The 12,861-nt window shown below is 44.8% G+C and overlaps 1 protein-coding gene across 1 annotated transcript in view; it reads right to left on the reverse strand.

Annotated features, from left to right (window-relative positions):
* The window catches only part of MTMR12 (myotubularin related protein 12), a 122,911-nt gene that overhangs the window by 8,297 nt on the left and 101,753 nt on the right, over positions 1-12,861 (reverse strand). Inside the window, exons 9-13 of the mRNA XM_006873502.1 lie at positions 8,343-8,449; positions 7,431-7,555; positions 5,816-5,894; positions 4,266-4,336; positions 1,113-1,285 (exon numbers count right to left, since the gene is read on the reverse strand). Of these exons, the coding sequence (XP_006873564.1) occupies positions 1,113-1,285; positions 4,266-4,336; positions 5,816-5,894; positions 7,431-7,555; positions 8,343-8,449 (555 nt within the window). The remainder of the gene's footprint in view (positions 1-1,112; positions 1,286-4,265; positions 4,337-5,815; positions 5,895-7,430; positions 7,556-8,342; positions 8,450-12,861) is intronic.

Raw genomic sequence — 12,861 nt, forward strand, 5'->3', positions numbered from 1 at the left:
TAATGCTCTTCCATGTAAACTATCACATAACTCACAATAAATCATTTAAGAAAAAAAAAAAAGAAAGAAAGTGTGAGTGAGCAGCTGGTCAGATCTCTCTGAATCTTTCTCCATCTGACATGTGGCCTGCCAGTCCCCCTTCTCTCAAGACCCAAAAAGAAACAGCATTAGCTCTTGCGGCCCATCATGCTATTTGTGTTCCAGTGACCTTTCCAGTTAGGACCTTGGAGAGGTGAAGTCCATTCCTAGATTGAACTGGTGACTCCCATTCAGTTGGATGGGGCAGCCTGAGAGAAGCCACCAGGCCTGGAGGGAGAGATGTCTACGTCTCCCTGACACACGCCAAGCAAGCCCTAGTCTGGAGGCAAGACACCTCCGCAGCATGCTGGGCCAAGCTGCTCTGCGCAACAAAAGGCAGGTGTGCTGATCACCATCCAGAAGGAGAGAAAACCACAAGGCACGCTACTAGCGTAGTGTTAGCTCTACAGGTGATTTAATTACAGAACACTTACCTCGCCTTCATTTCTCTTCCACAGTCACCAGTAATGCAGCCAAAGAAGTGGGAACAGTGCTAGTCTAGATAAGCACCCACAATGTAGGGAACTCATTTTTGTCTCTGACTGAACTAAACGGCCTTCAACTCCAGGCCTGGAGAAGTCACATAGCCAGAAGGCACAGGAAGTGGGGAGCACAGCCTCCTCAACTTCACCCCATAGGCTCCTCAGATGGAGGGAGCAACATAGGCTTGAATCTGAAAAGGTTCCTGGGTAGTGGGAATTTACTGCATGCCATTATGTAATGTATTTTCTATTGGAAACTTGCTCCCTGAATATCCCGAGGTTTGCAAAGACTAATTTAGCAGAAATTATAGGAGTCTCTTTCAGAGGCAATTTCTATTCAAGTTTTACAAACCAACAACACTCCGGCCACACAATGTATGTGCATTCTTGGTGTGCACAACTGGTCTGAGTGACTGTGCAGGAGATAAGAATCGGGTACACGTGTCAATCTCGACCCCATTCCCCAGCCCCGTCTTCCCCACCAGCATGTTGCACAGTGTGTACCACCTCCATCCTGTTGCCCTACCTCTGAGTGGCCCGGGGGAAGCTCACCTCCTCTTTGTCGCTCTGGCGTAGGTGGTTGCAGCGATCCAGGAAGCAGTGGCCGCCCATGATCCACTCCTTTTGGATGAGGCTCTGGAACCCAAACCTGGTTCGACAGTGGGGATCCATCATCACTTGCACCAGCGAGGAGAAGAGGCAGCAGAGGTCGGAGGCAGTCTCCTCTGGGGCAGGCCAGCAGTAGAGCAAAGGAGAAGGAAGGTGCCAAGTGATAAGAAGCTTCAGAGAGCACCCCCTGGCAGTTGACAGTTCCCCACCCCCAGGTCTGTCAGTAACAGTCAAATGCTGATTCCCCAAAAGGCAAGGGCCAGTGAAAAAGTGGTAATGTCTCCAGAACAGGAGAGAAACTGCTTTAAGCCTATCTCTCACATGAGGGGGCTTCAAAAAATTTGCCAAAACATTCCATTATCTTTTTATTCCATTCTTCCACGAACTTTTTGAAGCCCCCTCCTAGGTTCCAACACACACCAGTACTAAATATGCCTTTGTTAGTCCTGGCGTGTCATGGAAGGATAAGCACTGGATCGCAAGGTTGGTCGCAAAGTGGTGGTTCAAACTCACGAGCTGTTCCTTGGAAACCCTATACAGGTTGCTATGAGTCAGACCCGACTCGACGGCACTTAATGTAATGCAATGTAACTTGTTGTGGGAGTCCTAGTGTGGCATGCTAGGATAAGCACTTGACTACAAGGTTGGCAGTTCAAACTCACTAATCATTTCTCAGAAACCTTCAACAGGGTCTCTATGAGCTGGAACTGAATCGACGGCACTTAACAACAACTGAATAAATAAAGGAAGCACTGCAAATCCACATCAGCATGTGGGCATCCAGATGTGCTGCACACTGAGGGCTAAGTCAGACCTGCCCCGCTGTTACCCAGGTCTACAACCCATCCCTCCTGGTCCATCACTGAACTCACTGCTCCGAGGCCCACCTCGGAGTCCTGCACTCAACTCCAAGTTCCCCACTAGCTCTGCTGTGGAGAAAGTTTCATATTTTTGGACTCTACCAAATGGCAACACCTTATCAGCCCCAAGGTGCATTCCTTTTTTGTTTCAGGAGAAGAGAGGTACCTTCTTCTCCTTGCCTACCCTGGAAGAAAGAGTCCTCCATGGTCTACTTCCACTGGTCCAACCCTGGGGAGCAGTTTGCAAACCCCAAAGGAGGAAGATTCCATACCAATATCGTCTACCAGGCACTACTTCTAGCAAACAAAAACATACACCTGCATCCATGCATTTGTTTGAGTTTTAAGATCCAGAAAGTCAGTTTCTACGTCCCTATGACTTCCTCTTTATAAAAATGAGTGCAACTCGTTCATGATGATGGTGCTAGTATTAACAGGGCTAGAGGAACTAAGGGACGGACTGAGTAGGGAGCTGCTTCCACTGTTCAAACTCTTTTTGGCCCCTGTCATCATGTAGCATTACAAGTCCGATCTTATCCATGTGCTTTTATTTCTCCTCCAGGAAGCAAGGGTAACATATGGGAACTCACAGGTTTTAAAAATAAAACCCTTTTCATTCTTTTCTTATTCTAACGCTACCAGTTTCAGTTTTAAGGGGACGTTCTTTTTTGCGCCTCAAGGAAGTCAATGGTAGAGCTGTGGGTGACGGGAAAGGGAACTAGGAAAGGAGACTCCAGGAGAGGGAGACACCTCAGCAGTCCAGTTAGGACTGAGGGACGTCTTGGTTATATTAGCCAGAGTCAGATTTCATTTCTGGCAACAGTTTGTACCCAATCTCTGTCCCCTTCATCAGTTACTCAGGACTAAAATAATATTCTGTTCTTGCATTGTTAAGTTGTCTTCAGTAACATGCTTAGGCCAACTATTGTACTTGGTTGTAAACTTCTAGAAGGAGGCCATAGTATGGAGAGTTACACTTCGGGTACTTAATAAATGGGTTATAATCAATGTCATTGGATCAGTGTCTGATGGGACAGCTATCACTAGCAGATACATTTTTCAGTCTGCCCTTAGAACCTAAATCCCAACAGTTATGGTGAGCGCCAGAGAAATTATAAGAGCTTGTGTGTATAAAAACATGGAACTATTAAATCTGTAGGGTGAAGCAATGTTGTACTGTTGTTAAGTGCTGTTGAGACCATTTTGACACATAACAACCCTGTATAGATAGGGTTTCTGAGAGACAGCTGGTAGGTTTGAACCACTGACCTTGCAGTTGGCAGTCCAGTGTTTCTCCTACAGGGCCACCCCAGGACTCCTGTGTGAAGCAATGCCAGTGGTGGTGGTGTGTTGCCAGTCAGTTCCGACTCACAGAACCCTTGTACATCTTTACAGGATCAGAAAGCCTCATCTTTCCCTCAAGGAGTGGCTATTGTATTTCAGCTGTTGACCTTGCAGTTGGCAGCCAACGTATAGCCCACTTCGTCCTCAGGGCTCTTTTTGTGAAGCAATGGTGGTGGTGGTGGTTGTTATGTGCCGTGGAGTGGGTTTCTGAGGCTGTAAATCTTTATGGGAGCAGAAAATCTCATCTTTCTACCACGGAGCAGCTGGTAGATTTGAACTGCTGACCTTATGGTTAGCAGCCTAACTTGTTAACCCATTATGGAAACTTAAAATATTCTAAACAGTTAGCTAAGATCTAATCAACTTCAGTGACTATTTTTAATTGCATGGTGATGGACAATTGCTTCTACACATTCTGAATCCTTTCTGTCCCTGTCCTCACATACAATACTGAGGAAAAGGAAATCTCGGGCTACCAAGTTCATACATGGTGAACTGTATTAAGTGTCAAATGTGTAAAACACAACCATGGCAGAGCAACTATTTCCTAGGCCCCTCTGTGTGAAAGGGAATTATCAAAAGATTCTAACTTTACCCAAGTAGAGATCAAACAAAACAAACTCCAACACATTGTAAGAATTTAAGTTTTGCAATCCCTTCATGGGTTGACCATAGGTCTGCTAAATTCCAAGTGAAAAATGTATTTTTAAACTGCAACAGTTAAACCCAAGGTAAAGGATTCTGAGGTCAGAGCAGAAAAGAAAGGAAAGGATTTCTACACTAGCTCACTCCTTTTACAGGACAGTCTCAGTCACAGGAAGCTATGTGTTCAAAAACGAAATTTCAAGTGAAGGAAAATTGGAAACCATCCGTTGTGCTTTCAATCTGTTACCTAAAAGGAGAACGTTCATGTGTTGTACTTCCAGACATTCTGTCATCTCTATTGCTTTTTTGAGGCAGCGTCTAAATAGGAGAGAGATGAGAAAAGAGGCATTTGTTCTTGAGCTTGGCACCATAAGCAATAAGAAGTTTAGAGCTAGTGTGAGTGGGATATTCACATTTCTGTCTCACTTAACTCCTGGCTAAAAATCCTCCAGAAAAGGAACAAATGACCATTTACACTATTTATATACTGGAAGGCATACATTTGCGTATTAAAAAAAAAAAATCCTTAACGTTTTCAGGAGGGAACCCCGAACCCAAAACTGATGTAAAAATGCTTGCAGGCAATTTCCAAAGTAGAAATTTGTACTGAAAATTGATACTGGTGTCTGTTAGTGAGTTCTAGGAAGACTCATCAACACCCTCACTTGTAGAATGTGGTGCCTGTCTGTACGGGCTGACTCTAGGCGATCAGCTTTATGAATCAAAGTGTGTCTGGAAAGATCTACTGTGATCAGAAGTCCCCCTTTCTCTCTAGAGAACTGTTTTCACTTCACAGGTTTGATAGATACCAGGGTCTTCAGGAACACTGTTCTCCACTGCTTCCCGTTCCTCACCTGGTGAATGATGGCCACCCACAGAGAAGGGATTTTTTTTTTTTCCTTGATAGCATTTGTCACAGTTTGTGATTACCCACTGCAACCATGGGCAAACATGTAGCAGGCCCTTCCCCACCTATTACTGAGGGATGGATGGCTGAGGCGCCTTTGTATGGTACCCTCTGCAGACCTGTGAGAGGGTGCCATGCTGGGGGTGGGTGGGTGCAGGGTCAGGAAGGAGGAATCCCTCTCCTCCTTCACCTTGGCCATCCTTCCTCTTGCTCCGTCCTCTAACTGTAAGACAAGAGGCATTCAAAAATAGGAAGTGGACAAGGGAATTTAATTCTGTTCTCTGGGCATCTCCACCTAACTCCCAAACCAAAAATGATTACTTGACATTAATCATGATTGTTTTAAAAAAAAATCTCTTAATAAGTGGCAGGTCCCTTTTACCCCCAGCCCGAAGCACTGCAGCCTCGGTTATAACTCTGGTCTGCCATGTCTCCCTTTTAATCGCCTTTCCATGCCTAGACTACAGAACAGATTTCTTTGTAGGAAATACTTGTCTGCAAATTACTATCAAATGTGAACAGAAATAATAGCTAACAAATGTATGAGGTGGCTTCCAAAAGTTCATGGGGAAAAAAAAATCCCATTCTTTCTATCAACTTTTTAATTGTGAATTGAGCAAAGGCTTACAGAGCCAATTGTCAGTTTTACATTTAAGAAACTATACACTTTGCTTCATCTCAATGATTACAAGCCCCCATTATCTTTCAATTTCATTTTCTATGAACGTTTTAAAGCCTCCTCATACAATCCAGCTGGGCCCTGAACAGAGAATGTGATCTAAGAATATTTAACTATGGGATATAACACAGTCAAGTGATTTGTCAATTTGCTCTACTGCTTCCAATGAGAGAATTTAAAAATTCACAAGTGAAAGAATGACCTGTCATACCTGATTATGTCAAGCCAGCCACTACTTTCCAGCAGAGAAAACCACTTTATATCGGTGTCCCAAAATTCTGTACTATTATCTGGAGAGAGAAAAAGAAGCGTAAAGAAGCCACACCTCCCACAAACTCACCTGTGTTGTTCAGATTAACACTCAGAGATCACACTGCAGAGTCCTGGCATTCCAAAACTTCAGCTAAAAAAGTGGTTTTTGAATGGCGGGCCCCTAGAAGGATGCAGTAGCCTAACAGATCTTTGTTGCTCAAGTAAGAAATGCCCTACGGCTTACTCAGTAATCCAACACAGAGAGTAACCCGCTCTAGGCAGAACTAGTCAACATCCAGGCTGCTATTCCTAACAATGGGAAAAGCACCAGGATGAATGCTGTGGAAGCGGAAGAGTGAGACCCGCTGTTCACCAGAACTGAAATTCACGAATGTTAAGTGTCTTGAACGCCACTACACAGGTCTCCCTACGGACAGTGCACAGAGCTTCTCAAATGTTACAGACATCCAATACGTTTAGAAATTAGAAATGCAAATTATTAACTGTTAATCTGGGATGATTAAAAAGTAGAGAATTACAGTCCTGTGTCAATTAGTAAAACGAACTGCTTGTCCCTCCAAATCTACCTCTTACAAATCTATCCTAAACACACACCCCGGTGTTATAGTTACAGGTGCCTCTCTGGCTCCTCAGCAGGCCATGAGCTTTTGGTGGCCTGGTCACCTTTCTCCCGGAAAGTTCGTGTTGTTAGGTGCTGTCGAGTCAGTTCCGACTCATAGTGACCTTATGCACAACAGAATGAAACACTGCCTAGTCCTGTGCCAACCTCACAATCATTGCTACGCTTGGAAATTCAATAAATGCTGGATGAGTAAAGAAAGAAAGGAATTTCAAATTACGCTAAAAAGTTCAAGTTAGGAAGAGGTACCTATGCCAGGTTACAGACTCACTCAAGGATGAGGAGAATCAAAAGGTGACTGAGCAGGATTACATAGGATTCTAATTCTAATTGCGAATAGTGGGCAGCCCGGACAGGGAAGGGGGCCAGTTAGGATGGGCTTCTCTCATTGCCTACTTTGTACATTTCTGATTAATTGAATTAATTGAATTTTTATATTACAAATTATATGTATGTGTGTGTGTGTGTGTGTGTATGAGGGGGCTTCAAAAGTTAGTGGAAAATTCCATTATCCTTTAATTCCATTTTTCCATGAACTTTCTGATGTCCGCTTGCATATATTCTATAAAAAAATCTTTCTATACCAAGAAAACAAAGTGAGCACTGAGGCTTTATAAATCACTACGAACAAGTCAACCAATACAAGGGAGAAGCCAAAATGCTCACCACCGGGCAATCGGCGTACCAGGGAGAGGAGAGAGGAGGCGTGGTGTTGTGTGCCAGGCTTCACCAAAGGGGAAGTGGGACAAAAGCCTGGAGACAGCTGGAGAGGTGGCACGGCAAAGGCCGCAGCCCCTCGGCTGCCAGACCCTCCTGACCGCACGTATCGGTGCACTACCATGAAAAGCCCAGGAGATGGCAGCAACGTTCACCTGATCCACGCCGCATGTCTTCCCCCACAGGACAGAAAGTTTTTGTTCAGCATTCTTCTCACCTATCAGAAACAGCTGTTTAAATTTAGAGTATGCCGTCTGGATTTCCTGCAGCGATAGGAAGTTGCTTGACAAGTCTTCCGTTTTAACAATTTCATACGGTGGCCTGTGGATGGTCTTGTAAATTCTAGGTATCAAAAAGTAACAAAAGGTTAGAAAAGCAAACATAATCTAAAAGTGGTTAACTTTTCTAAAGCTCTGTGCCAAGGTCTGTGTTAAAAGCTCTGTAGGTGTCCCCTCATTTCATCCTCAACATTGAGGCAGCCAGGGGGGTACTGCTATTCCCTAGCAACAGATGCAGAAAGGGAGGCCCAGAGAGTTTAACTACCGGCTCATCACCATGACGTCTATAAAGCGATAGCGCCATGGTTGGCAGCATGGCACACAGCTCAGAGGGACGCCTGACTCACATTTCATCCGTCTACATTTGGGGCGGGGAGGTGGGGGTATTTTCAAACACTCAGAGAAGAATAGTCCACAGCGACATGTTCCATGACCTAGTTTTCAAAACTGCTAACATTGTAGACATCATGCCATTTCATCTCTGAATACTTCAACAAAAAAAAACAGCTGACATTCTTAGTGAATACGTTAGACTGACTTTTTCAAAGCAATTAAAGATGACCACTATGAGCTGTATCTTCCCAGCACTAAGCGAGACAAGCTGGTGTTGTGGTTGAGTGCTGTCGAGTAGGTTCTGACTCACAGCGACTCTGTATAGGATTTCCAAAAAGCGGCTGGAAGGCTTGAACTGCTGACCTTGCGGTCCAGTGCTTATCCTACAGTGCCACACCAGCGATGAAAGCTAGGAGCAGGTAAACAGAAATGGACAGACTGCAGAGAACTGGTCCCTATTTCCTGGAAAACAGGGGAACCTGAGCTAACTAACAACACAATGTCAACCCAGAACCGACCCATCCAAGAAGCTTTTCTGGGTTTGTAAGACGCTATCATCCTGCTCTTTGGGCAGTGCTGACATCTTCATAAGGGCACATCCGTTGTGGCAGGACCAGCACCATATCTGCAGAGAAGAACACATAAAGGGTTTCCAGACATCATACATATGACCTAACAGGAATGCAGAGCTTCAGTAACAAACGGCTAAACGTATCCCACTTCATTAAACCAGGCAGTATTTACTTCTGTTGAAAATGACTGACTTAGTTTTAAAAGCAACAATAACCAAGCAGGTCTTGGTGTGGTAAGACTCAGACCGCCACCCTCTGAGGTGGCCTCTGTGTGGATGTGGCCCAGGGGACAACAACAGCTGTCCCTGGAGAGCAGTGTGCCACACGTCCTGCTCGTTACAAGACAGGAACATCTTATTCTTGCTGTCACCTTCTGGCACAGGTCGGATGATCAACCCCACTTACAACAAGAAACCGAGGCCCACAGAGGTGGTAGCACTTCCCCACGCTGTACAGAGAGCAGAAGCAGCATGACTCTGAAAGTCCCATGTTCTGATCCACAGTATCATAACGTGCTGCCAGCTGCTGCGGGACCAGCCCTTAACTCACTGAGACCGCGTGTCCAGCAGGATTGCACCTTGTGTTTTCCTTGGCTGATTTTTTTTTTTTTTTGGAAACAGATCATCGCCAGGACTTTCCTCCTAGTTTGTCTTAGTCTGGAAGCTCCACTGAAGCCTGCTCAGCAAGGCTCCAGTGACAGACAAGTAGTGCCTGTGATTGAAGAGCAATGGCCAGGAATCGAAACTGGATCTCCCACATGGAAGGTGAGAATGCTACTACTGAGCCATCACTGCCCTCTCTGCTCTCTCCCCCTAGGTGGTAATAAGGAGGCAGTGCCCATCATGGGAGGAAGTGCACACGAGACATACTGGAAAGCTGACTATTCGACACATGCTCAGTATGAGGCTCATACACGTGAGGCCCTGGATTAGGTTGTGAGGATATCAAGATGACTGAGATACTGTGTCCACCTCAACCAAAAAGAAATACATAAACAAGTAGACGAGTAGGTTGTTGTTATTGCTGTTAAGGGCTGTTGAGTTGGGTCCAACCCATTGTGACCCTGTCATAGGGTTTCCGAGGAGTGAATGGTGAGCTTGATTCTCACCAACCTCACAGTTTAAACCAACTTTGCAGTCCATTAACCTACAACGAAATGTGGTAAAACAACAGGAGAGAATTTCAAGGAAGAGTGACCGGCAACGGAAGAAATCACGTGATCACAAATGACAGACTAAAGTGTTTGGGATTCTTTTTGGTACAGTACTGTGTTTGATTTGCTTTTGCAAGAGATTTGAATTGATCTTGGTGCAAAATAATGTGGCAGGGGTGCCTGAAATAGAGGGGACAGAAAGGCTGGTGGGTAGGGAAGTACAGGCGTGGACTCTGTGCCCTGAATAAAAGCCTGGCTTAGGGTTCGAGAATGGCTCAAGTCCAGCCTCTTGCTCTGCTGACTCTTAACTTTTGGCTCAAAAGTTCAGTCTTTGAGGGGCAGGAACCAGCAGGAACACTGTTTTCTAAACCACACACTGGAAATGTTAGCAGCAGCCTGGAAACACACTGTACTCCACTCAGGAAGTCAGAAAGAGGAACCGGTTTGAGTTGCGTTGTTTCAGGGATGAGGACAGAATCAGTATTGCTTATCCATTTGTGAGGATCAAAGCTTACGAAAGGAAGGCTGGGTTGGGGCTCTGAGCAGCTGAAAGGGAAGCGATGATGAGCTGACCCCGGGAAAAGGGAGAGGGAAGTTTGGGAACTGCTGAAAAGAGAACCGACCCCACCCTCTGGGTCAAGCTGTACTTTGATTCTTTACTCACAATGAGGCAAGGTGTCAGACAAATCAAAGGATCATTCATTGTTCTCTTACTCCCTTTTCCAATGTCAGCTTAAAGCAATGTGTTAAAACCACCACAGAGCTTAACCCTGTATTGAAGGTGCGGCATTGAAGGCCCACACAGCTCTGCCCACCTTCTCCTCAGAGCAGCTCTCTCAGACTACAAGGACATAATCTCAGCAACTGGGCAACAGCTTTAAAGGAATTAAGTGTTTGTAGCTCTGCAGTATAAGCACAAGACCACTAACCACAAGATCGGCAGTTCAAAACCATCAGCTGATCTGCAGGAGAATGAGAAGGCTCAGGTAAAGGCTTACAGCCTCATAAAACCTATTTGTTGTTGTTGTTAAGTGCCATAAAGTTTGTACCAACTCAGAGCGACCCTATGCACAACAGAATAAAACACTGCCCAATCCTGGGCCAAGCTCACAATTGTTGCCACGCTTGAGCCCACTGATGCTGCCAGTTTGCCAATTCATCTCGCTGGGGGTCTTCCTCTTTTCTCTGACCCTCCATCTTACCAAACATCATATCCTTCTCCAGCGACTGGTCCCTCCTGACAATATATCCAAAGTATGAGAGACGAAGTTTAGCCATCTTGGCCTCCAAGGAACACTCTAGCTGCACTTCTTCCAAAACAGATCTATTGGTTCTTTTGGCAGCCCATGGCACTTTAAATATTTTCCTCCAACACCATAATTCAAAGCATCAATTTTTCTAAGGTCTTCCTTATTCACTGTTCAGCTTTTGCATGCATATGAGGTTACTGAAAATACCATGGCTTGGGTCAGGCACACTTTAGTCCTCAAGCTGACATCTTTGCTCTTCAACACTTTAAAAAGGACTTGTGCAGCAGATTTGCCTAATGCAATACGTTGTTTGATTTCTTGGAACTGACTCGATGGTTGTAGGTTTAGGTTTTTTGTTTTTCTCTTCCTGAGGCTTTCAGAAAGGGCAGGAGTATTTGACATTCAACCATAATTCAATTTCCACTCGGGGTCTGTGTAATGATAATCTTCAGTCAGCCCTTTCTCACCTCCCCTGAGGCTGTAAGGGGCACCTCCCTTTCTATGCCCTACATGAAACATCACACAGACAACAAGCATAATTCCTGATCAGAGAGACTGTCGGTAATTTTGCAAAAGGCACATGTCTTCTCCCATTGCTATAATATGTACAATTTCTCTCTGATGAAGGGCCATGTAGCTCTCCCACGGTCTATAAACAGTCACAATTGTGACTGTTCTGTGATAGAGCCTGAGATAAATGACACATGTGCAGCTCTGGTGTGGTGCTGCAGGATAATGCACTGGACTCCAAGGTCACTTTCTCAAGGAGAAAGCTGTGGCGGTATGCTTCCACACAGAATGACAGCCTGGGAAAGCCGAGGGGACAGCTATCCTCTGGCCTGCAGGGTTGCTATCACTTAGAACTGACTCGACAGCAGTGATCCCACTCGTGAAAATTACTGAGGACCCCAAAGAGCTTGTGCTTAGGTGGGATATATTTATCAGTATTTACCCTGTTAGGATCAGCACTGGACTGCAAACCACAAGGTTGACAGTTCAAACCCACCAGCCGCTCCTCGGAAATCCTATGCAGGACCGCTATGATTCGGAATCAACTAAGTGCTGTCAAGTCAGTTCTGACCCACAGTGACCCTGTATGGGTTTTCCAAGGAACAGCTGGTGAGCCTGAACTGCCGACCTTGTGGTTCAAACTGACTTGGCAGTGCAACGCATTAACCCCCAGTGCCACACCAGGACTCTGACATCACCACCATGTTACAAATTAAAATGGAAACACTTCACACCACTCCATAGCTCATTTAGCAGCCAAACAACAGTTAGTGTAATGGGAACACTAACACTAGTGAGGTACGCACATCTGAGGATAATCAACTCTTTGCAGCTAAAAGGGCAGCATCTACCCAAAGATAAAGTTCTGAAAGGTTAGAAAGATGCAGGAATGGAAACAGGACGCACAGGGAGGAAGTGGCACAGGTGATGTTCCATTGAGGGGATAGCAATCAATGAGATGGAACAAAATGTGTCTAAATTGCTGAATAGAAATTGCTCTGTAAATTTTCACCCAATTCACAATAAAAAGTTCTTTTCTAAATTAATAGCAATAATAAATCAATTCTATTAACATATTTTGTTAAGAATTATTAGTGGACAAAGTGACACTGTTTCACATTTTGGCAACTATCTTAATCTCTAGTTTAATTAAAAATAACTTGATTTTTCATATGTTTTATGATAAAAAGGAGCACAGCAAATAAGTGTAAGTCTGAGTGGGTTTAACAGGAATAAGACATAGGAATAGGAACAAGGTAAAAAAGGGGTGAAGTAACTCGTAGGGAGCTTAACTGTCATATTTTTTATCTGTTGTAGTTGTTAGATGTCATCAGTCAGTTCTGACTCATAGACTCTATGCACAGAACCAAATGCTGCCCAGTCCTGCACGATCCTCAGAATCAGTGGGATGTTTGAGCCCATTGTTACAGTTACTGGGTCAACCTATCCTGTTGAGTCACCCTCTCTTTTTTCCCTGACCATCCACTTTACCAAGCATGAGATCTTTTTCCAGGACTGCTCCCTCCTGGCAACATGTCCACCATTTGCGAGA

This window comes from Chrysochloris asiatica, unplaced genomic scaffold (genome assembly GCF_000296735.1).
Source record: "Chrysochloris asiatica unplaced genomic scaffold, ChrAsi1.0 scaffold00243, whole genome shotgun sequence".
Taxonomy (NCBI): Eukaryota; Metazoa; Chordata; class Mammalia; order Afrosoricida; family Chrysochloridae; genus Chrysochloris; species Chrysochloris asiatica.